Below are 22,877 nucleotides of genomic sequence, written 5' to 3'. Positions count from 1 at the left end.
TACATACAGATGGGGACAGATATCCGATTTCTAATACCATTAGATATGAACACAACATAACGTTTTTTATACTTACTGTATCAATATTAGATTTAATTTTATATACTTACTTCTTGTGTATGAGAAATACTATTCGTTGTGATCATATAAAGTGTTTGATGATCGTCATGTCATAACCGAGTGGAGTGTTTCTAACAATGCCTGTCGAGTGAGTAAGTATATATTTAATCGTCGTTTGCTGTGAATCTGATGTTAATCTATCTACAATATTATGTTTTATTTGCTTCTTTTCTAACAAGTGTTTTTATTTATTTGCATTTAAGTTTGCACACCGTTTTATTTATGAACTATTTATTTGGTTTGCCTCACATATACAAAATAACGACTATAGTTAAAAAAAATAATTATACAGGTTGATAATATTAATCAAATATTGGATCACTATGTTATAAATATGCATGGACCAGAATTACTCAAAGATGTTCCACATACTCAAATCCGCGTTACAATTTAAGAAATCTATCGCCTTCACAATTCATTAAGGTGGGATAAGGGCATATGGAGATGATTAAATAACAATCACAATACTCATTGAATGCACGCTTTTCTTTGTTTATATCAAGATGATAACTTGATCGAGGCTAAAATCCACTCTCCTGCCCAATCTTTATCATAGAGAAGTAAAACCATCAACCACCATTGGCCATCATCACATCTAACCATGTGAACAATCACCAGTACACTTATGCATGTTCTGGTTTACATTTAAGGGTATTATATTCAACAAAAATATAGTACATACTTAGTTGTTTATTGACCAATCTTATATATATTTTCAGGCATGGAAGACGAGATCTGCCCCTATGCGACCTTCCACCTGCTCGGCTTCCGCGAAGAGATGGACCCCAGCAAGGCCTTGGCGTTCCCCCACCACCACCCAGCGCACGCCGGCACCCTGGCCCACCCTCATCCTCATCACCCTGCTCACTCGCGCGCTGGATCTCAGAGCATGGTTCGTTTGAAATATTCTACGGTTGATGGTATCCGACTTTAACTGACTCCACCTAATAACCGCACTGAAGTTGTTAGTGTTTGAACAGACGTCCAATAAAAAGTATTTGTCCATCCATCGGAAACGAAGTCTGTTCGCCAAAGAAGTTTAACGAATTTGAACAGGCCACCGTATTAGGTGAAAGTTCCTCCGTGGAATTTAATTTTAAGTCAGCGTAGAAACTATATTGGTTTAAAGCGTCAACCCTTCTAAATTCTGGATCTGCTGAATCTGAATTCATGCAAGAGCTACTAATATTGTGTTTCAAATTACCTAAATAACATGTAGCAAATTAATATTATGCAATTAAAACTTTTAAAAACTACGCTTGGTACGGCAGCCCCGTGCTAACAGCCGCTACGCCCGCAAGAACTCCCAGGGAGGACAGAGCGCCATCTATTCCACTGCCCCCGAGTATGATGACCCCGCCACCTGCGCTGAAGAGGACCAATACGTAAGCCACAATAGCACAATACGTCACTCTATTATTTAATAATCTTTAGAGAAAAACTAGGGGTCTTGATTTTTTTGAGTCCATTTCGTATGTTTTTATTGTATAAGTCATTAAGTTTAAATTTATCTCATACCTACTGATCTTATTGATTTCCAAGTAGAGCAAAACTTACGGAATTAACTTTTAGAAAAATATCTTTAAAGGGTAGATGCTATTGAATTTTATTTACCAAGTAGTATTTATAACCTGTCAAAACGTATTGTCAGCGCGCCCGCTACTCCCGGCCTATGTACGCTTGCGGCCCCGAGTACGACGAGCCCGCGTGCTGCGCCCCTGAGGACGACCAGTACACCGGCGCCTACGGCACGCCCTACTCCGACCACTACGGATCTCGCCCTAGCATTGGTAATACACATTACACACATACATGCTGCCACGCGCTACTCAAGCAAACAACAACTCGCTCAATGTCACCGGCTTTTGAATATTTAATTGCTGATGGTAAAAAACGATAATTTATAATATGATTTAAAAGACAAAATGGATAATTGATGATAATACGTACGACGTATTCAATTCTTCGCCTCCGCAATTCGCTTTCGCGTTGCTACTAAAAAACCGACCGAAACTTAGTTCCGATATTTACTAAAGTGATGCATTTGAAGTAAAATCTGCAGGAACCCGCAAATGCGGCGGATCCCCCGAGCCTCCCCCACCCCCACCACGCAACGCGAACAACGACAACAACTGTTCTTCCTCCTTCAATGAGAGCAAGGACTCAAACGAAATCTCCGAAGCCGAATGCGACCAGCCACGCAACTACCCTGGTACGTAAACAACACATACGACATTGTGTGCGCAACATATCCACCGTACATAGTACACAGTACCAGGCTAGTCCATATGTTGTAAATAACATTTACTATGATACACGCGGTAGGTCTCTATATATCTCTATAGGTAGAGGCACTGTCGGACGTAGATACTTAATCAAATTTTATTGTTCTTCTAAAGTGCGGTTAGCAAGCGAAGATAAATACCTACTTTTTTAAAATTCGATATACAGGGTCATTTTTACATCGCGTTACTAAATGAAACCACAGTCTTATCTACCTGAAAATAACAATTTACAATAAGTTACTTGAACCGTAGATTTAAATAAAAAAGTGTAAGTTTCGAATAAAATAAATATTAATAAAAAGTCATTTTCATTTTATGTGCCCTAATGTCACTAGTTCTACTTTAAAAGAATTCATTGCAGTATTAACATCATACTTTCATTCAGAAATACACCCACGCACACGCCATATTCTCATTAAATTACAAAATAATAAAAAAATCAGAAAATTAAAACCAGGATTTTTGGTGAAAATATTCGTTTTTAATGGATGATTTTTGGCACAATGTCAGCAAAGGAGAAGGCGAGTATGTGGTTTCATTTAGTAACACAATGTAAAAATGACCCTGTATATTAGCTTATATATCTATTACTGAATGCTGTCGCATTCGCACAGTTTCACCTTCGTGAACAGAAATAAATACAATTCCTTAAGGTTATAGCTTAAGGTCCATTTTTCATACATTTTGTTTCACCTTTAATCTGGGTAACTAAACAAGTATTGACAAGTAAAGAATTTAAATTCACGTCTAGTTAGTGATTAGTTCTCGCAGTTGAAAGAAAAACGTAAAAATAATTAATATGCATGGATATTTCGGCCTTTAAAATTTCGTCGTATTAAATTTTAAAGGATTAAAGGTGAAACAAAATGTATGAAAAATGGACCTTAAGCTATAACCTTAAGAAGACGGTGCATTAAACACAATAATATATTCATCTATTTTACATACTTCTGTCTTTAAGAATTTTCGAAACAGAAAGTTATTGTACGTAAGTACAAAATATTTCCATGCTGGCAAAAGAGCTTAGATAGGTATCTAGTAGATTTTCTCTTTCTTTAAAGATATATTCAGCAGCCAACAAACAAGAACCCTAGAGGATTATACATTGTATTTGCACGTTACCCGCTCTTTACGTGACACTTGGAGTTTTACTTGAAAAAATACAAGCACTTAAAATACATGAAAAAATAGTATACTATGAAAAACATTTATTAGGTTAGTAACATACCTGTTTGCGCATAATTCATATTTACAATTCACATAAAATCCATTGTGGCTCCTTCACCATTTATCTATGAACTCATGACGATATTACAAATTCTAAATTAAAAATAAATACCCAAATTGGTCCATGCGTACTTTGGGTGTCAACTGAACAGAAGACGGTAATAATATTTTTTAATAAAGTATTACTTAAACCTTTTATGTTTATAATAATTGTGACTGACCGCATGCAACATTTGTATCAGTTATAACAAATTTTAAAATCAAGCTTCAAAATTAGATCTTTCTGCAATTGGCTTACCTACTCTTATTTTCAAAATTTAAATTTACTGTTTCTTCTGTTTTCTGTTGGCATAATGAATTAAAACATCAGGTGATCTTTTACTGTCTATTAAAATAAACAGCAATTTGAAAATATTAAATAATAATGATATACCTCTGATGATCATAGCGTTTAGTTGATTATGCCACCATTTATTGTTTACATTGAATACTGGATTATATTTTTATACGCTTAGATGTGATTGTGTACCTAACTAATTCTAATTATTTGAATTGTTTCTGTAGATAAACTAGTACGTGTTTTTTTTAAATGCAAACATTCTTGTGTAATAACCGCAAAATTAAATTCCACGTCCAACGGGAAGTACCCTTATTGAATAATGCGAACAATCATATTTAAATAAATTGCAAAAGAATGAAGTTCAAACAAAGATATGATGTAAGTATTTAAAATCTATTCCAAAGTTGACTACCTACTATAATGCAGGCCAATAATTGTGTACGTAAAATATTGATGCGGTTATCACACGAGATGTAAACGTAGCGGTCAGCCGAGTCCAGGTCTCGTGGCTAGAGTAGAACGCGTCGTGACTTCTATGTTGTTGCAGTCAGGGCCCACACTGCCAAGGACGGTTTGCACAGCGAGGAAATGAGGAAACTCATTGACAGGTTAGTTTCCGTAGACTTTACTCAAGCACGCGCACTTTAACACAGACATTGTGCATCAGCCATTTTGACAACCTCATTAGAGGTTTTAATGGAAGTAACATAAATTGAAATATCTGTAATAACAATTTTAAAGAAACTATAAAAACAGCAGATCTCTATTGCAATTTCATTAATATATTATGTATAACTATTAGTTATACTTTTTGAATATTATTAGTTATTACTATAATGTTACTTATCAGGACTATCCATGATTCTATGAAAGAATCTTGATCTAAACTCATTCGACACTAATTCTGTGCCGTTTCCTTGTGTGTGCGCTAGCACTCGTGTTTAAACATGTATCACGTCATGTCATAGGCATCTGAGCATCTATTGATGCCTTGTGTATAATTATTGATTAGTTTATGCTCGTTATTAAGCATGTGTTGTGTTCTGCATCCGTGTCCACAGGAAACAGTAAGTCAAAGTATGTTAAAATGAAGACTATACTATATTTATAATTTGTGTTTGCCTGCTCTTTGTGTTAAGTGATTAACAATTTTTTGGCTAACAACTTTTTGCACTGTGAATAAACCTTTATGTTGCTAAAGGAATGGTAAAATAACTACTCGAAAATAGATGCGCTCATATTTATGGTTGGAAAAAATTATGTTGCTGGTGCGGTAGGTAGCTACTGTACACACTGTCTAGATATTATCATTTATTTAGCATTTTAATTAGACCACGAAACTTACGTTAAAAGCCGATAACTACATAATTAATAGTTAAACATTTATCTTATTCACATTACTTTTTTATTATAGTGCAGTTGTATCATTTGCGCGCCCTATGTTGATCCACAGTGCTAATATTACATAATATATCCTTATAAAACCTCCACATTCAAACAATGTTTCCTAGAACGAGCATGTTAACTGAAAGGTGTATTTTTAGTTAATAATGTTTTATTTGAATATAAAACATTAGTTCCTTTAGCTGTGTCTTACAAACTAGATCGACTCATATAATATGTCCTTTGGAAGATTTGTAAACCACGTGAGAATGCTAAACTTCATTAAATGTTGTAAAACCCTCAATGTTCAGAACGTCTTAATCGCATTGTTTTTAGCTGTTTATATTCGCAATATGCCGATTCAATTGTTAACTAATAGAATTACAATGCCAACGATATTTTCCAGACCAGAAGCAAACACCCCAATCCCCCAGCAAGCAGTCCACGGGCGGGGACTCACAGCCTACGATACTGTGGCAGTGTAACCTGTAAATCGAAAAATTGAAATTGCGCTGCGACACACACCTATTATTTGTTTATTTAGATGTTATGGTCCATCACCACCTATGCTGAAGTGTCGCTCTTTAGCTTGAACGCTGCTATTTATTTTTGCCGCCTTTTATTTAAATTTTTAGCTCCCTCGTCCCAAAGAGCTACTCGTCCAACAAGATGGTGATACCTGTGCCAAATAATTTCATCTTGTCTGTGTGTCGCGTTTATGTTGCTATTTATTTTATAATTACCCCAACTAAGTTGGCTAAATTTGGTCTTTCCTAGTTTTAATTTCAAACATGCACAATAGTACCATTGTTCGGTCAAATCTGTGGTAAACTTGACAAGTTGGGTTATGTACAAATTAGCACTTACCTTCCCAATTTAGCATTATACAACACGTCACTGAGTAGTGATACAATTACAGAAAATCATGGTTGTGGTAGTCATTCAAAATATATATTCCCATTATGTGACGTGGAATGAAACCTATCTAATACATGCGTAGTAGGTACCCAACTTAGCATTTACTACAGAATTTGCTGTATGTGCAGTTTAATTATAGTTACTTTGTTTTGTCTTATTTGTTTAGCTTAATTTAAATATTTTAACTGCTGACGGTTTGGGGTGAATTTTACTCATTCATTTAAATTAAGCTCAACACGTAGGTAATATGTATGTGATATTTTCTATTTTATCCCATTTTTTACGTAAAATAACGTTATTGATACTTGCGTAGGCACACGTACGATAGTAATAACAACCTTTGAGTTGTAATCATGCTTCCATTTTGATGTTATTAGTTTTCACAATGCTTTTTACCATTTACGTTATTGCCAACTTGTGTCATTAATTTAAGGTTTTTAATGTTTGATTTGCATTTAATCATATACTATTTAGAATAAGACTAGGTATACATTCTTCATTACTAGTAATTAATTCTTTAAAAGTGACTATATAATCGATAGTTATTAGTCAGTAATAATGTGTTACACAATATAATAATTATTATGAGATTTTAATCTAATCAATTTTAGCTATAATCTATCTATCTATGGACGCATCGCATACAATATACAAACAAAATAATACTATGATAGTTACCTTCAAAACAATATACGTACTTGACGTTTGTACCCGTCGCAAAATGAAATAAGTACTATTGACACGGAATTCGAAGTTTTAACATTACCTACCTACTATAGGAATTAAGATGCATTTTTAATAATCATTATCGTAACTATATGCTCCTATATTACACAAATACTAGATTTAAGACACGTGCGTGTCACTTTCTAGATGTTTCCCTTTATGTGTTGTGTATTGTGGTGTAAGCTTGGCAAATTTAGGCTTGTAGCTAGGTTTTCGCAACTTCCTACCAACCGATATCTTCTCTCAACCTTCCAATTAGGAAATTCGGATTATTAAGACTTGTTAAAATTAAATATGAACAAATATAAACTTTATTCGAAATTATAAAATTTAAAATTAATTCCAAAAGATTAGATTAATACAGTTTTATTAGGTAATTATTATTTTTTCGGTTGTCTGCTTATGTGCATTAGGTTTGCGCTAGTTGGAACTAAGTTTTGTATTACGCTAAGCAACATGTCTACCAACATATTATTAAATGTACCAAAGTGTTTGATTTGTGTTAAATAAACTACTCCAACATTAACTGCACATTGCTGTTTCATTGGAAACCCTTATTCCAAACCCAAAAATAATTGTTATGAATGATTAAAAAGGATATTTCTATCAGCATGGACCTAAGTTCTTCAGGTCTGCTTGATATCTTAGAATGTTGTTAATAGATTCTCAGGATATTTTAAGACATGAAGTGCCTCATAAATTTTATTAGAAAAGCATTAACAGATGCATAATAGTATAGATTTCAAATACGGAATCTATTTGCATTTAACTTTGCCAGGGGTCAATTCAAAGTCAACGCCACCTTGCTTTTCTTAAAGCCATGTTGATCAGAATCAGGCGCTCGCAGTCTTCATTTCACTAAAATTATTTTATTGTTTACAATTTTTACCCTATAAGATCCGACAAATAACAAATTTAACTGAATAGGACTTGACATTCATTTCCAAAACAGATCAATCTATATGCACTATTCAAATACCCAGTAACAATACCATATGGATTGTATCACAAATGAAATAAGTGTGCTCCTGACAAAAAATTACCAAAAATATTTTCTAATGTCTACGAAGGCAACTTATTTCGTTAGTTAATTAAGTGCCTACATAATACAACAGCATCAAATCCATGCTTGAAACAGAGTATAAATTCGAAATAATATCTTGTGCATCTAGTGCATAGTGTGTTCTTTAAAATGTAGCCAATATGATATTTTCCTATGTTGGGATTTGAAAATTATTTTATATGTGACAGCAAATAGTGCGAGAAAATATCCCTTTTGTGAAAATTACATTGAAATCGTTTCAGAAATGAGGCAGTAATTCATATTGCAGTGTCAGAGTGGACGCGTAGTGGAGATATCATCCAATGATATAATCCGATGACGTCACATCCACATTTGCACCTTTTTGTGTGTTAGAATTGAATTGAATTAAAATGTGACAAACATTAATAAAAGTAAAGACCAAAATGTTTCAAATACGCCATTGTATCAAACAAAATTGCTTTGCCAAGACGCGCATACACGCCATATTAAGTCGCTAATATCGGACTACCGCCAATTTAAATACAAATACCTAAAAACGATCTATTTCCATGGGTTGATTCTCGAGATAGAATGAAGGTTAAAATTGGCAACCTTTATTGAAATCGGCCGGAAATGTAATTTGATACTCAGGAACATACCCTAATACATAAAGGTTTAAATTAATGTCAAAACAAAGTCATTGTCAACCGAAAAGGTGTATTTATTTGATACGCGAATGTTTATATTATGGTGTTATATGACTAATCTTTATCCACAGAAATAATTTAATGAATTTATCCAGATGCAGCTTTCACGATCTCTTCGGCAACTTCAACGGCGATAGCAGCTTCGGCCTTGGCCTAAAACAAATACATATCAACGATTAAGACAAGTATGTAATAATACGTAGGTAATTGAGAGAGTTCCGAATTTTTCGGTGGGTGACCTCCGAGCATATTAGCGAAATATTGCTCAGAATATACTCTCTTACAAGATTTACTGTATAAGTCTTAGTAACTAGAACTGTACATAAGTACTATTTTTTAAAAACTTATTTAAAGTCGAAAGAGGCTTAAAAATAATTCAAATCTTCTTGTTGAACAAAATATAGATGCCGTTACTACATCTTCTGAATAATGACTAGTTTGAACAAGTAGGATGTTCAATGTGTTATGTATTGGGAAAGTTAAATCGACAAATACTTTATTCCTGCCAGGATCTTTAGTCAGGGGGAACTTTTTTGGATTTCGACAACAACTAGCGAAACAACTATGTCCCTAAAAAAACTATAGATGTGGTGGTACATTCTACTACTAATGATTTATAAATTACCTTCTCGTTGGAGGCAGAGCTCAGTTCAGATTGTGCTTTGCTGAGGGCCTCCTGCGCTGCGCTGCGATCAATGTTTTCCAAGGGGTGTGCCTCTTCAGCCAACACCTTTTTGCAAAAATATACAAATTACATAATACAAAAATTTTAGAATGTGTTAGGAGATATGTTTAGTAGTTTTTGAAAGTTTTTTAAGTAGTGGGGTTTGCAAATCTAATAAAATTATAAACATAAATAGCATGTGACGTCATAAAATGTCTGCATAGTAACATAAAATAAAGTTAATTATATGCAACAAAATTGTTTAGGAATATTGTTATAGCAATCGACGATACCGTTTAAAGCCTCACAGGCGCAGTTGGGTGCAAGGTCTAAAAGTACTAAAATCCATTAAATGTTAATTTAGGAATCCTAGTCACTTGAAAGTAAGAAAATAGTAAAATTTTAATCATTACCTGTACAGAGGAATCATCATTTACAGTAACGGTTCCAGACGAGACAAAGATCTTGCTTTGCTTGCCATCGTTTTCTACTACAGTGACGACTCCTGGACGTAAGACGGCTGTAAAAAACATTTAAGTATCACATTTATAATTCACAATATGATTAATTTTAGTATCGACAATAAAACCGCATACATTATTTGAACATAACATATTGATAGAAGTAATATTTAGTGTATTATAAAACTAATTTTGTAGTGTCATTAAAATTCTGTTAATAAAATAGATTTTATTTACTGTAGCACCAAACAATTACATTTATCGTTTATAATATATTATTAATAACTGTTATTATTATAATTGAATTAACTGGATATTTTAGTAACTTAACATTGTTAAAAGAAATATCTCAAAAGTAAAAACCATGGAGACATTTACATTGCAAAAGCATAATAATTGTGACACCTTTGTACAAGCGAGTATAGTTTTTGGGCTAAAAATACAAATAACCATTGAATTTATTCATCCTTTTTAATCATGCTTATTTCAAGTGAGCCAATAAGAATTGTATCCTATAAATAATTTTAAACTTGCCGAGACCATATACATACACACTTACCCAGTGTTGGTACATGTTTTGGCAGGATACCGAAAGCTCCGCTGAATGATGGCACATCAATTTGTCTCACAACTTGCTTGTCATAGAAAACCTTTAAAAAAATAAAAAATGTATATACTTATTTAAGATCCAGACTATGCATTTTCTTCTCATACTTAATGTTTACATATGCCTTATAAAGGAATACATAATATTGTGCCTATCAAATATCATATCATAATGCCATCAATACATTACTAACACCATTTAAACAACACCGGCGCCATATTTTTTGAAAATCATATAAAATAATTATTATTTCCTATAAATGCGTGATGCCAAGATAAAAATTTGTCTAAGTATTAATCCAAGACATGGTCAAGGTCTATGTATGTGAGAAATTCCATCCAAATCCATTCAGCAGTTACTGCTTTTAATTCTAACAAATATTCAAACATTTTCACAAACTTTTGGATTTATTTCAACTCATGGATTGCATAAGAGTAACATAAGATTTGTTTCTAATACTATGATCACAAATAAAACAAGTAAATATACATTTGTAAGTATAACATACAACTTTACACAACTTATTTTAAACAACACATAATAAAACCCCAAACATATTGTAGTAGTTGTAAAATTATTTCACTAGAGCTTTGAACAGGATTTTAAATATTTACAAGTAATACCATTAATTTTATGTATATGCCTAGAAATGGTGCTATAGAGACAAACAGTTTATATAGAAGTTATCAATATAAATAATAGAATAGTCTCTATACATATTTTATTTATTATTTTTATTTATTCAATAGCCAATATTCTACAAACCTATTACCTATGAAAACATTTTTACACAAAGAATATTTACAAATCTGCAAAAAACTATAGAAATGAGAAATATTACAGTAATCTGCAGATTATCTAAGTTAATGGAAAATAAAATATAAAAAGCTGTAATTGGCTAACCTTGTTACCAGCTGCAAAGGTGAGTGCCATCTCATCGCCTTTAGGAGCAGCATCAGCGAAGTTGCGGACTTGCAACTTTCTCACTCCCATCCTCAACACGCCACGGAATGCCATTCTGTCACCAATAATGAAATCACATTAGTACCTAATTACTACAAATTTTAGTTATATTATGCTATAAATACATGACTATGAAAAGCCAGTGACGAAAATTAAATTTTATGATACAATTCACAATGTATTGATTTGAAGGTAACCTATAACTTTAAATAATCAGAAGGTTTTGCAGACGATGTAAAATGTATTCAGTGTTGATATTGAAATCTATACAATTTAATGTAGGGGAATACGTAATACTTATTATTTAAAAAATTGCAGAAATGGTATCAAAACACAGTAGATTATGTAATAATTTTCATACTCTAAATGAATGTGGTTATATTAATATTTATATGGAAATTTTAACGTGACACTAGAAACCGATTAAAAAAAGAAATATTATTATTCTTAATTACTTGGATAATGTGTTTCTTTTGGTCCAAAAGATGTAATTACAAATCCTATCTTTCGGCACTCCACAACTACCAAGTACCAACTTTTTTTGACAAATGACAGTTCTCAGCATAGTTGCCAGATATCTCCTTTGAAACATCGTAACACTAAATCTCTGTAAATTGGATTTTCACAAATCATTGAGAATGCAGGACTTAAACTAGAATATTTCTGAGATTATTCCCAATAAAAAGTATTTACTTTTGCAAAACACTATAATTTGATCTAAACTTAATTAATTTCTTCCCTAAAAAATGTTGTCTCTCGAAATTCCTCCCCGTCGCATTAAAATTCCCCTTAATCTGGGAGGTAACCCACCACCTGGCAACTAGTTCAAGTTTAACCAGAGTTGCCATTCCCCACTGCATAATGAAGGACATAAGTAGATACCGAATGAATTCATTTTCCGAATTTGGTACGCTTGCTAACATCATTCAATTACGTTATTAATTTGAGAAATTAAGAATCACGTGCAGGTACGTGCTTGCGGTAACACAATTTTTTCATGCGATATTTATATCTGAATGCGAAATTTCCGGATGTCTAACCCTGGCTTTACAAATCACATTTCTGGCAACACTCGTGAAGGCTGATGCCGGGAAAATAAAGTTGTCAAAATATGAACGTCATTTTTTATATAAAAAATAAGTTTAATACGCAAAACACTATCAACATTTCAATTTGATTAGTGCTCACAAAGATTAACCAATACTTTTTTATATTCATAAAATTAGGCAAGCATTTTCATGACTTATCTAACAAGTTTTAATCATGATTCTCAAAGGGCCGGAGCTCAATAAGTTATCGCATTTGATATCCCAGCAAGTTGAACAAGTAACTTGTCTTGAATGGTTTGTATCGTGAATAAAAAACCCAAAAGATTCCAATATTTATTTTAAATTTATCATGTATCTATAATTACATACAGCATACTTTTTCACGTATCTTATTGAGCCGCCGTGATTCTTCCATACCAAGGCATAGACCTTCGTTTTTATAGTAATTCTGAACAAAGCTCAGTATTTCACGAGCAGTTTGTACAGTACATACAACAAAAACGGTCTTATTCTATTTGTTCTTTAATTCCCTTTATTCACACTGCTCATCTATTTTCATATGATAAAAACTAAGTAATTTGTTTACAATACACAATTTTGTATAATTCCTATTGCAATATTTATTACCGATGATTAAGAAGTTCTTTAACCAATAGTAAACAGTTTCAAAGACAAATTTGTTTTTAAATATTTTATTATAACTGAATTGTTTTTCATTATAATGTTATTTCATTTTCAGTTGTAAAACATATGTAGCCCCCGAAACAGCTTTATGTGGGCATACATTGTGCCATTTATGTTGGAAAAAAAGACGCACTTGTCCTCAGTGTTCAACTACTGTGAACCGTCAAAGCACTAAATTAAATTTGGCCTTACAAAACCTTACTGAACACATCAACACACTTGGTGAAACATTTGAAAAAGTTTTCAACATCAAATGTGAGTCATCTTTCTATTTAGCTGTTTCTAATGTATTCTTCATTATAAAATAATACACTAGCAATCATGACAGAACTATATTGTGGTCAAAATCTATAATGGCTAGAGCAACACATTTATATTATGTCTAGCCCTTCAATATAACTAGTTTCTATATAAATTTTATATTTGTCCTCAATGTCATTATTGTCTGCTTTTCATCCCTTTGTTTATAATGATACTGAAATTCTTATCCTCATCTTTGTTCATCTGTCATTTATTTTTTTAATTGAGTGCTGACTGTAATCAATTCCTGTCAGAATCCAGTTCCAGGGAATTTGTGTAAAAACTCAGTGTATCTACCTACCTAAGTTTAGTTTACCTGTTTCCCTGCAAAAAAGATTTAGTGTCTTAGATCTATTGGTTTCAATTCATACTTGCTGTTGCCAGGCCTAAAATGTGACAATGTAGGAATAACTAAAATATAATGCAAAAATATCATTTAAACCATATTATATAAAGTGGTGCAAATGTTATTTTATTAATAAAATTACAAATAGTGCTAGATGAAATATGTTGAAAAAATGCAAAAACAAATTATAATTAATATATTTTTGGACCACAATTTAAATTTGATATTATAAGTATATTATGTCTGTCTGCCAATAGTTTTAAGACATAGCATTTTAATAGATTTAAATTATTATTCTCAGTGAGATTAATAACATGTAAAAATGAGAAAAGCAATACTGTGAGTAAACAACTGTTTTCATTTTCTTCATATTTTGCCAATTGTCTTATAATATCATGTACTATGGTTAAAAAAAGTTAATGTGATCACACTTGCACCACTCTCTATTTCAAATGACTCAAAGCCTACATAGCACTATCTTCAGTCAACAGTTTACATAACTATAAAAAAAAATAATCAATATCACAAAAACTTCTGCTGCTTTGATTTTAAGTTATATACAATATTTTTTTTTTCAGTGGATGAGTTTATGCTCGACACACCTGGGGAGTTTGCCTCTAGAGATGATCCTTCAAAAAATGTTAAAGAATGGTTAGCCAGTTCACAAAATCACTTTTCTGCACCAATTACACCTTCTGAACAAGCATCGCAAGAAAAATCACCTGTTGCAGAGTTACAAGTACAAAGTAAAGTCCTAGTCCATACAAGTACTGTGGTACTGCACAAACCTACAAAGGTAGTTTGTGCAACCATTGCACAAGATGATTGGGATAAAATAGAACCTATGACCGAAACAGTTGATAAAGATAAAGAAAATGTTGTAGGCCCTATTGACACTGATCTATTTGATATAAATGATAACTCTTATACAATGCAAAATCCACGAAGAAGTTTAAGGAAGAAAGATGGTAAAATCATTGATTTTATCAATATACAATCACAATCATCATCTGAAAAACCAGATAGTAAAGAAAAAAATACTGAAAATGATAATAAGACAAGTAGTATAAAACAAAACTGGAATAATGTTAAAAGGATGAGGAAGGAATTTAGTAAACTTAACAAAAAAAATAAGAACAAACTGAATGTGTCTATCGAAATGTATAAAAAAACTCAACAGTCAAGTAACAAATCAAATATTGATATACCTGTTGCTGTGTCAGAGCAGGTATTAGAAATTGATGATAATACACCCAATGGTGAAAATGAAAGGAACAGTGATTTGCATACTGCTGATAACCTTCCTCAAAGGGATTGCAGTTCTAATCCTTCTAAAGCAATTTACATGCTGGATAACCCTGACAGAAGTGACAACAATATGAAAAAGCACTTAGAAAAAAACACAAATAAATCATCTTTAATTAATGCAAAAAGTATTACTACCGCTAAACAAATTGTTATATCATCCCATACACCATCACAGGTAAATAATAAACAATTTCAAGAAAGTAGTAATAATTTTAATGAACCAAACAAATCTAAGATTGCATTTATAAAGAAAGCTCCTCTAAGCCATATACATAACAAACATACCTGTAACAATGCAACTACTTATCATTACATAGATGTAAAGCCAGGAGGTACAAACAGTAGTAATGATATTCAGATTTCTATTAAAATAGGAGATAGGGTGACGAACATTATTATTAACAAGGATAAAAATGATTCACCATTAAAAGCTAGTACTGACCGTGAAGTCCAAGTGTCATTAGGACCTTACAAAATTTCTGCAAGTAATAATAACTGTCTAGAAGTAGAAGACCAAACAAAAAGTAAAATTAATAATGAAATGGCACAGAAAATTGTAATAAATACTGACAATAAACTTTTATCTACTGATAAAGCAGGTACTCCTGCAAACAAATCAATATCTACAAAAAAAAATACTGCATCTGCTGAGACAGCAACAGCACAGTTTGAAATTACTGAGAGTGTTGAACGAGAATTGTCAAAAATAATGGAGTGTGAAAATATAAATGATGAACAATGTAACTTTTGTAATATTAGCAATAATAAGACCACTACTCAAGTTGGTCCGACAATACATTTGGACAAGAGTAAGAATATAAACATTTTGAGTGATATACAAATTAATAATTATAAAACAAAGGCACAGGATGAAAATGTACAACTTTTACAAAATACTAATAAAGGAACTTCAGAAATACTTTTACCCTCTATTCATACAAATAAATATAAAAACGCAGACAAAAGAAGCAGAGAAACCACTACTGACTGTGATTTACCAAAAAGCAAGAAAATGAAAACTATTTCTGAGGATATTGGAGAAATGTGCATTACTAACTCTCATACATCTCATTGTGATAAAAATGATAAGAATGAAAGTGAACTTGTAACTTATGAAGCTGTTATTGACCAAGTTTTTGGTAATATTGATAAGGATATTGAAAATGAACACCGAGGTACTCCAACTGCAACATCAAAAATAGGTACAGTTGGAAAAGATGTAAGAACACTAACACAAAAATCCAAAATTGTGAGCATTCCAGGCTCAAATCAGTCTGAATCGTTTACAAACATTAAAGATTACTACGATCAAAAAGAGAGCGAAAATATGTTCTCATTAGGCGAAAAGGATAATGAAAATGGTGATAGAACACTGAAAAATATTGTATGTGTAATTTTTTGTTGTATTTTTTTAAGTTTTAAATTATAATTATTACAGCCTCTAATTACGGTACGATCAACAGGTCCGCGAGTCTACGCAACAGCAAGTACATAACTTACTGACACCAGTCATGTGTCGAAATTTAGAGCTGCAGGAATACACTCCACATATTGATGACAAAGATGATGAATCTGATAAAAGCATAGTGGAAGATACACCACAAAAGTACGTTATATTTCTCTTCTTCTTAAAAGGTTCTTAAATCGTCTACAAATAATGATTTCTTATGTTTACGCGAATGTTAAACATTAAACTCTGAGAAATACATAGTTTAATTTTCATGTACAAATATTACTCCCGTATTGAGGTCCATTGCCCTTAAAAATACCCATTATAGCATCAGGGCTATTGTAGTTTTTATATTGGTGAATTATTTTTCTGAAATTAATAAGTATTCTTCTATTATACTGACTATTTTACTAATGTAGGGGACATTCAAACTTTCTTCTTTTTAATATTAATTTGTCATAACATATTTTATTTTTACCAATAGGAATGTATCTTATTCTAAACTTCGACAAAAGAATGAATCGTCAATAAACAAACTAGAACAGAAACTAAATCCACCAGAAAAGGATGAGAAAAAAACAGTAGTCAAGCAAAAATCTAGAAGTGTTATTAATTTGACAGAGAGTGTAGAATTTAATAAAAGCAATAAGGATGGAACCATTATTGAATGTGTCACGAAAAAGCATGCATTGGAAACCCCACTGACTATAAACAAATTTGTTGATCACATTAAACACAAGTCTACACCAGTTGCCAGAAAGTCGTTAAACTTTGAAAATGAAAATACGGAGGATGAGGATCCTGAGATAACACTTTGTCCAACGTCTGATGTGGCAAAGAACACACAAGAGAAAGAATTTATGACTAAAGCCTTTGAAAACACTCCGGAATCTCCAAGAATGAGATCGCTGGCATTGAAAAACCTGAACACTGCTAACAATAAAAGATTGTGTATAGCTGGCTCTTGCTTAACATCTAGTGAAATCACAAAATTGAAGAATTTATGTGCGTCACTTAAATGGGTTTACGTTGATAAATATACAAAAGATGTCACTCATCTAGTAGTGGGAGTTGATGAAGACTACAAGTCGCAAAGGTAATAATTAATTAATATCAGTGGGTAGTAATAATAATTAAATAATAATAATCCTTTTAATTGCTTAAACATAGTCACATACTATGTTTAAGCAATTAAAAGGACCTCTCGCCGGGTGTATTTTAAAAATAATCCATAAGGGTGTGAGAGCACACAATACCAGAAGAATAAGTTGGCAATTCTTTTATTGTCTGCATGACACATCCAGGTTTATTTTTCGTTTTGTTTTTGAAACTACATAAAACAAGTAGTTTTAATAGTGTATTCTTCCACAGATCTGTGAAGTATATGTCTGCGTTGGCAGCTGGCAAGTGGATTGTTTCATTTGAATGGGTGGAAAAGTGTTTGAAAGCTATGAGATGGGTTGATGAGGTAATTACTATTAACCCATTTACCAGCGGAATGTTTGCCGGCAAACATGACAGCTACATGACATTACGCGTGTCACAGAAAAATAACCTTAATATGAGGCTAATAATAAGGTTATATTCCCGTGAAACGCGTAATGTCATGTAGCTGTACATGTTTGCCGGCAAACATTCCGCTGGTAAATGGGATAAATAAGTTGACTGCAGATCTACGTATGTTGTACATGTACGCGCGCAACTCTAGTGCAGTGGCAACAACATCAGACGAATAATCTCTACAAGCATGCGGAAACACACGTATACGTTTAAAAATGAGCGCTACAGCAGTTTTGCAAAAGATAATAATATGAGCTTGTGTAGCTGACACGAATGTTTTAAAACACACCTTTTGTGTCTCATTTTCATGCAATAGGGGTTCATTTTTAAAAACATAGTGACGCGGTTGCGTTCGCTTACATTCTGGTTCGTGGCGGACCCAAAATTTGCCACATTGGCGCCACCGCGGCTCTGGGTCAGGATAATAAAAATCATTTCAAAAGTAAACGTCACCGTTTTTACAGACCAAACGGTTAAACTGGGGAACTTTTATTTTGCCCTGTCCTGGGTCTTGCGTCGTTTTTTTTTAATTTCGCCTTGGACGTAGCGTCGTTTAGGGTCGCTACTCCTAGGCGGTAGCGTTAATTCGTTTTCCACGCGAAATAGAAATAGTATCCTAAACAAAAATAAAGACGGAATAATGATGTTGCTATGTGTTATCTATATTGTATACCTTGCATTTTAAAACTATTTGCATTCACAAGATATGGACGCGTTCCAAAACCTAATTTTGTGTTTATATTTTTAGGTTTTGCAGCATTTTATTTGTTTTAATTCTATATAACTAAAGCTGGTATGTATAGGTAAAAACTTTATGGATTTAATTTAAGGTAAAGTTCGAGGTCCTTGACAGTACTGGCGAGCCAGGACCGAAGCGCTCACGCATCGCCAAACGGAAACTGTTTCAAGGCATCACGTTCTACTGCATGCCGCCGTTTAGCGTGCTCGACGTGAACACATTGAAGGTAAGTCGGCTTCCCCGTAGCTAAGTGATGCTCGAATATCTACAATTGGCAATATACTACCCCAAAGGCTTTTTTCGATCTATCTTAAACATTAATCTTCTATACTTATAATAAATCTGTAGAGAGGTCAATTCTGTACATGAAATATATTTCCAAAATAACTATCAGGGGGTGATTAGGGATCGATACTGATGCCAAAAATGCAATTAGTAAAATTTTTGTCTGTCTGTCTGTCTGTATAACCGTTATAGAAACAAAAACTACTCCACGGATTTTAACGAAACTTGGTACAATTATTTGTCATATTCCTGTGCTGGTTATAGTATAGTTTTCATCACGCTACAATTAATAGGAGCAGAGCAGTGAAGGGAAATGTTGGGAAAACGGGAGAAGTTACTCCATTTTTTAAGCTTCCGTCGCGTGTGCAACCTTAATGGTTAAAGCTACACTGTTATCATGTATGACGGAAATGTTCTCCTTAAAATTATCTAAAAAATATCCCACGACAGCATATGTCTATCTTTTATGGTTGACTCACAATAACACGTGTAACTCCCGATAGCTTAGCAGTTCGAAGCTTTCTCATTATATTTGTCTACTCTTACGTTTATAACACTCTCAGTCATCCCGAATTAAAAATTGGATCCCGCGTGGATTTCGGACTTCAAAAATGGAGCCGGTCGCGAACGTTCGAGAATGTTCGTTTTACGAAGCTACTCGCTGGGTGATTCGCTAGCCTCTAGGTGCCAAGCAAGCCGCCTGCGTGTCCGTTCGCGACCTTATATATATACAAAAATAATCCTTATAGCATGATTAAGTATTCACGCGTGATGGCTTATTATTAGCGTATTTCATGTATAACTTTGGTGTTTCTATACCGATTTCTATGATTTTTTTTATGGAATATTTAATAATGTTAACTTTTTAATTAGGGATGACTGAGAGTGTTATAAACGTAAGAGTAGACAAATATAATGAGAAAGCTTCGAACTGCTAAGCTATCGGGAGTTACACGTGTTATTGCGAGTCAACCATAAAAGATAGACATATGCTGTCGTGGGATATTTTTATATAATTTTAAGGAGAACATTTCCGTCATACATGATTTCTGTGTAGCTTTAACCATTAAGGTTGCACACGCGACGGAAGCTTAAAAAATGGAGTAACTTCTCCCGATTTCCCAACATTTCCCTTCACTGCTCTGCTCTTATTAATTGTAGCGTGATGAAAAGTATACTATAACCAGCACAGGAGTATGAAAAATAATTGTACCAAGTTTCGTTAAAATCCGTCGAGTAGTTTTTGTTTCTATAACGGTTATACAGACAGGCAGACAAAAAATTTACTAATTGCATTTTTGGCATCAGTATCGATCCCTAATCACCCCCTGATAGTTATTGTGGAAATATATTACATGTACAGAATTGACCTTTCTACAGATTTATTATAAGTATAGATTGTCTAGTATAAGTAAACCTATATTATTATATAGGTATTAATTATAATATGTTACTTGTGTGGTTTTCGTTTTATTATATTGACATTTAACAAAATAGGAACTACGATAAAATTGGACATAACTAGAATAGACGAAAAGTAAAATAAATGTATTTGTATACTATAAGTTATATTTAATCGACTCTTTTATCCATAATTTTTTTATGACATAGACAATGTTAGAAGCCGCAGGCGGCCGCGTAGTAAACGAAATTAAACAGGTAAGAGTGACCGAGGATACGCCAGGACCTGCTCTGTTACTAGCAGAGCCGGAAAACACCCAGGAGGATCGATTTATATGTATGTTTACAGATTTTTTTTATTTTTGTTTATTGCTTTAAATGACGAGACGAGCTTGCCGTTCGCCTTATGGTAAGCGATACTACCGACCATAAACAGTAGAAACACCATCCAACGCCTTGAATTACACAGTACTGCGCTCGCCATCCTGAGACATGGGAAGTTAAGCCTTATTATGTCCAGTACTTACACTGGTTACAATGTTCTTCAAACGGGAACACAACAGTGACTACATAATACGGGTGGACTCATACACATGAGAGACCTACCACCAGTAATATAATACTTTAATTTAAAGCTAAAACAGATTTTTTGTATAATTTGGTGTATTCTCTTTTTAGATCTTACAGTGGAGCTCGGTATTGTACCAGTCAACTACGAGTGGGTGTTAAATTCCCTCGGAAACTACACAGTGGGATCATTGCAAGATTTATTACTGTGCCCCGCATCTCTTTTGCCCAAAAAAACGTCGCAATGGCCGTCTTGCTTCTTCACTCGCGAATATGACGAATGAAAGAATGTAATTTTAAATCTCATCGATGAACGCGTCATAATGTTTGAATTAACAACAAACTGATATAAGAAGAAATAAAAATATGGTGGTTGATATTTTGATCTTCAAATAAGGTATTTTGTCATCACAGGATTACGAAGAACGGATTATAAGTACAAATGTAATATTTTAATTTACATAATTATAACATTCGTGTTTAGATCGCTTTTATAATAATTTATAATCTCATTTAGTTTAGTAGTTGCAGTTTCAAATAAGTGTATAAAATATATTTTTTAGCTTTAATGAATTATTATTAATAATATTCTTTGTATTAAAGACACTCGTAGTCTTTTTATCCCCGAAAGGATAATACCTAAAGATATACTTACATATACATTTATAAACACCAAAACGTGCTATAATTTAAAACACTTCTCTGTGCAGCTCATTAAATTGAAGTCAATGCCAATTCTGGTGGCGCTAAATTATTATAAATAGAAAAATTCGTATTCGTGAATATAAAACATTTAATATTCATTTCGTCACTAGTAAGTACCAATGTATTTTGTACGTCGTACTTTAGTCGACGCAATTATACAATGAGCCATTTATTTTATATAACTACTTTATTTTGCAATATTCTACGTTCACAGCGAATATATTTTTGTTGCTTTTTTTTAAATATATAAAACTAAATTAAAACCTAGGTATTTCAGTGGTCAACACCAAATGCCTTAGTTTAGATTAAGTACTCAAGGGAAATTTTGAGAAAATCTGTTGTTGGTAGCATGTTATGTAGACACATATTTTTTGATTGTCTTGTACGATGGTTGATTATAATTATTGTTATGCAATAACAATGTTCAGTAGTACTGTACATAGATTTTAAAAATTTGGTACAATATACATTTAGCGTTAAATGTGAAGTTTGATTATAAAACTCAACCTATACTTACCTACCTAAAATGTAATATAAAAGTGCGATCTTTCTGCACATATCATTGAAAAAGTGGTACGAATAGAGGTCACAAGTTTATATCTATTAAGTACTGTCTGATGATCACAATGACGCATAAAGAACATCGACGGAAAACGACCTTGGCCTTGCGCACATCAATATGGACCACACGCCAGACAACTCAATGCGATATACCTACTTTAGTATGAGGATGTGCGTTGTTTAACACATTATGTTAATTGCATGCTAAATTTATGGGTTCTACCATGCAATCCGAGGAGGAAAAAACCTACCAGGCTACTAAGACGTTTTTATTACATAGATACGTTGTCCAAGCTCAATACTAGCAACACGAAAGCAAGGTAATTGCCCGACATTCATTTAGTCCACCTCCAACCACTGCCGCGGTTAGGCGGTTTACTAACTTTTAGTATTTTTATAAATAAAATGCCTTCCTGTGTTTTTAGCGATTTACAAATTATACTCCAACTAGGGATGAAAACACGTTTCATTTCGTACGTTAATAATAAGTGGAGTGC

The 22,877-nt window shown here is 33.0% G+C and overlaps 3 protein-coding genes across 4 annotated transcripts in view; 2 read left to right on the top strand and 1 right to left on the bottom strand.

Moving 5' to 3' along the window:
- LOC115448741 (Down syndrome cell adhesion molecule-like protein Dscam2) overlaps positions 1-7,530 on the top strand; it is a 61,308-nt gene extending 53,778 nt beyond the window's left edge. The window contains exons 38-43 of the mRNA XM_037442338.1: positions 840-1,012; positions 1,392-1,505; positions 1,772-1,910; positions 2,171-2,332; positions 4,520-4,580; positions 5,762-7,530. Of these exons, the coding sequence (XP_037298235.1) occupies positions 840-1,012; positions 1,392-1,505; positions 1,772-1,910; positions 2,171-2,332; positions 4,520-4,580; positions 5,762-5,840 (728 nt within the window). The 3' untranslated portion in view covers positions 5,841-7,530. The remainder of the gene's footprint in view (positions 1-839; positions 1,013-1,391; positions 1,506-1,771; positions 1,911-2,170; positions 2,333-4,519; positions 4,581-5,761) is intronic.
- Positions 7,531-8,720: 1,190 nt separating this feature from the next.
- On the bottom strand, positions 8,721-12,031 carry LOC115448744 (ATP synthase subunit delta, mitochondrial). The gene is made up of 6 exons (XM_030176290.2): positions 11,881-12,031; positions 11,366-11,480; positions 10,415-10,505; positions 9,808-9,914; positions 9,356-9,460; positions 8,721-8,883 (listed from the first exon to the last, which is right to left on the bottom strand). The coding sequence occupies exons 1-6, from the start codon at positions 12,015-12,017 to the stop codon at positions 8,818-8,820; spliced, it is 621 nt and encodes a 206-aa protein (XP_030032150.2). The 5' UTR covers positions 12,018-12,031; the 3' UTR covers positions 8,721-8,817.
- A 465-nt stretch (positions 12,032-12,496) lies between these two features.
- On the top strand, positions 12,497-22,300 carry LOC115448729 (putative leucine-rich repeat-containing protein DDB_G0290503). Of its 2 annotated transcripts, XM_030176269.1 has the most exons (9): positions 12,497-12,768; positions 13,214-13,413; positions 14,383-16,496; positions 16,576-16,718; positions 17,047-17,658; positions 17,934-18,030; positions 18,953-19,087; positions 20,758-20,884; positions 21,226-22,300. In XM_030176269.1, the coding sequence occupies exons 1-9, from the start codon at positions 12,689-12,691 to the stop codon at positions 21,396-21,398; spliced, it is 3,681 nt and encodes a 1,226-aa protein (XP_030032129.1). In that variant the 5' UTR covers positions 12,497-12,688; the 3' UTR covers positions 21,399-22,300. The 2 variants fall into 2 exon arrangements, with proteins under 2 accessions (XP_030032129.1, XP_037298227.1); XM_037442330.1 differs by lacking the exon at positions 20,758-20,884.
- Positions 22,301-22,877: the final 577 nt, after the last annotated feature.

The sequence above is a fragment of the Manduca sexta genome, chromosome 24, assembly GCF_014839805.1.
Source record: "Manduca sexta isolate Smith_Timp_Sample1 chromosome 24, JHU_Msex_v1.0, whole genome shotgun sequence".
Taxonomy (NCBI): Eukaryota; Metazoa; Arthropoda; class Insecta; order Lepidoptera; family Sphingidae; genus Manduca; species Manduca sexta.
This window is presented reverse-complemented; position numbering and strand designations above follow the sequence as displayed.

Bases quoted from the DNA above. Each gene is read 5' to 3' on its own strand.
- LOC115448744 (XM_030176290.2), bottom strand. From the start codon at position 12,017: ATGTTTCAAAGGAGATATCTGGCAACTATGCTGAGAACTGTCATTTGT. The intron at 9,915-10,414 runs GTAAGTGTGTAT...TGTTTTTTACAG, and splicing joins AAAACATGTACCAACACTGG to CCGTCTTACGTCCAGGAGTC. The intron at 9,461-9,807 runs GTAATGATTAAA...TTTTGCAAAAAG, and splicing joins ATGATGATTCCTCTGTACAG to GTGTTGGCTGAAGAGGCACA.
- LOC115448729 (XM_030176269.1), top strand. From the start codon at position 12,689: ATGATTCTCAAAGGGCCGGAGCTCAATAAGTTATCGCATTTGATATCC. The intron at 16,719-17,046 runs GTACGTTATATT...TTTTACCAATAG, and splicing joins GTGGAAGATACACCACAAAA to GAATGTATCTTATTCTAAAC. The intron at 19,088-20,757 runs GTAAGTCGGCTT...TTTATGACATAG, and splicing joins TCGACGTGAACACATTGAAG to ACAATGTTAGAAGCCGCAGG.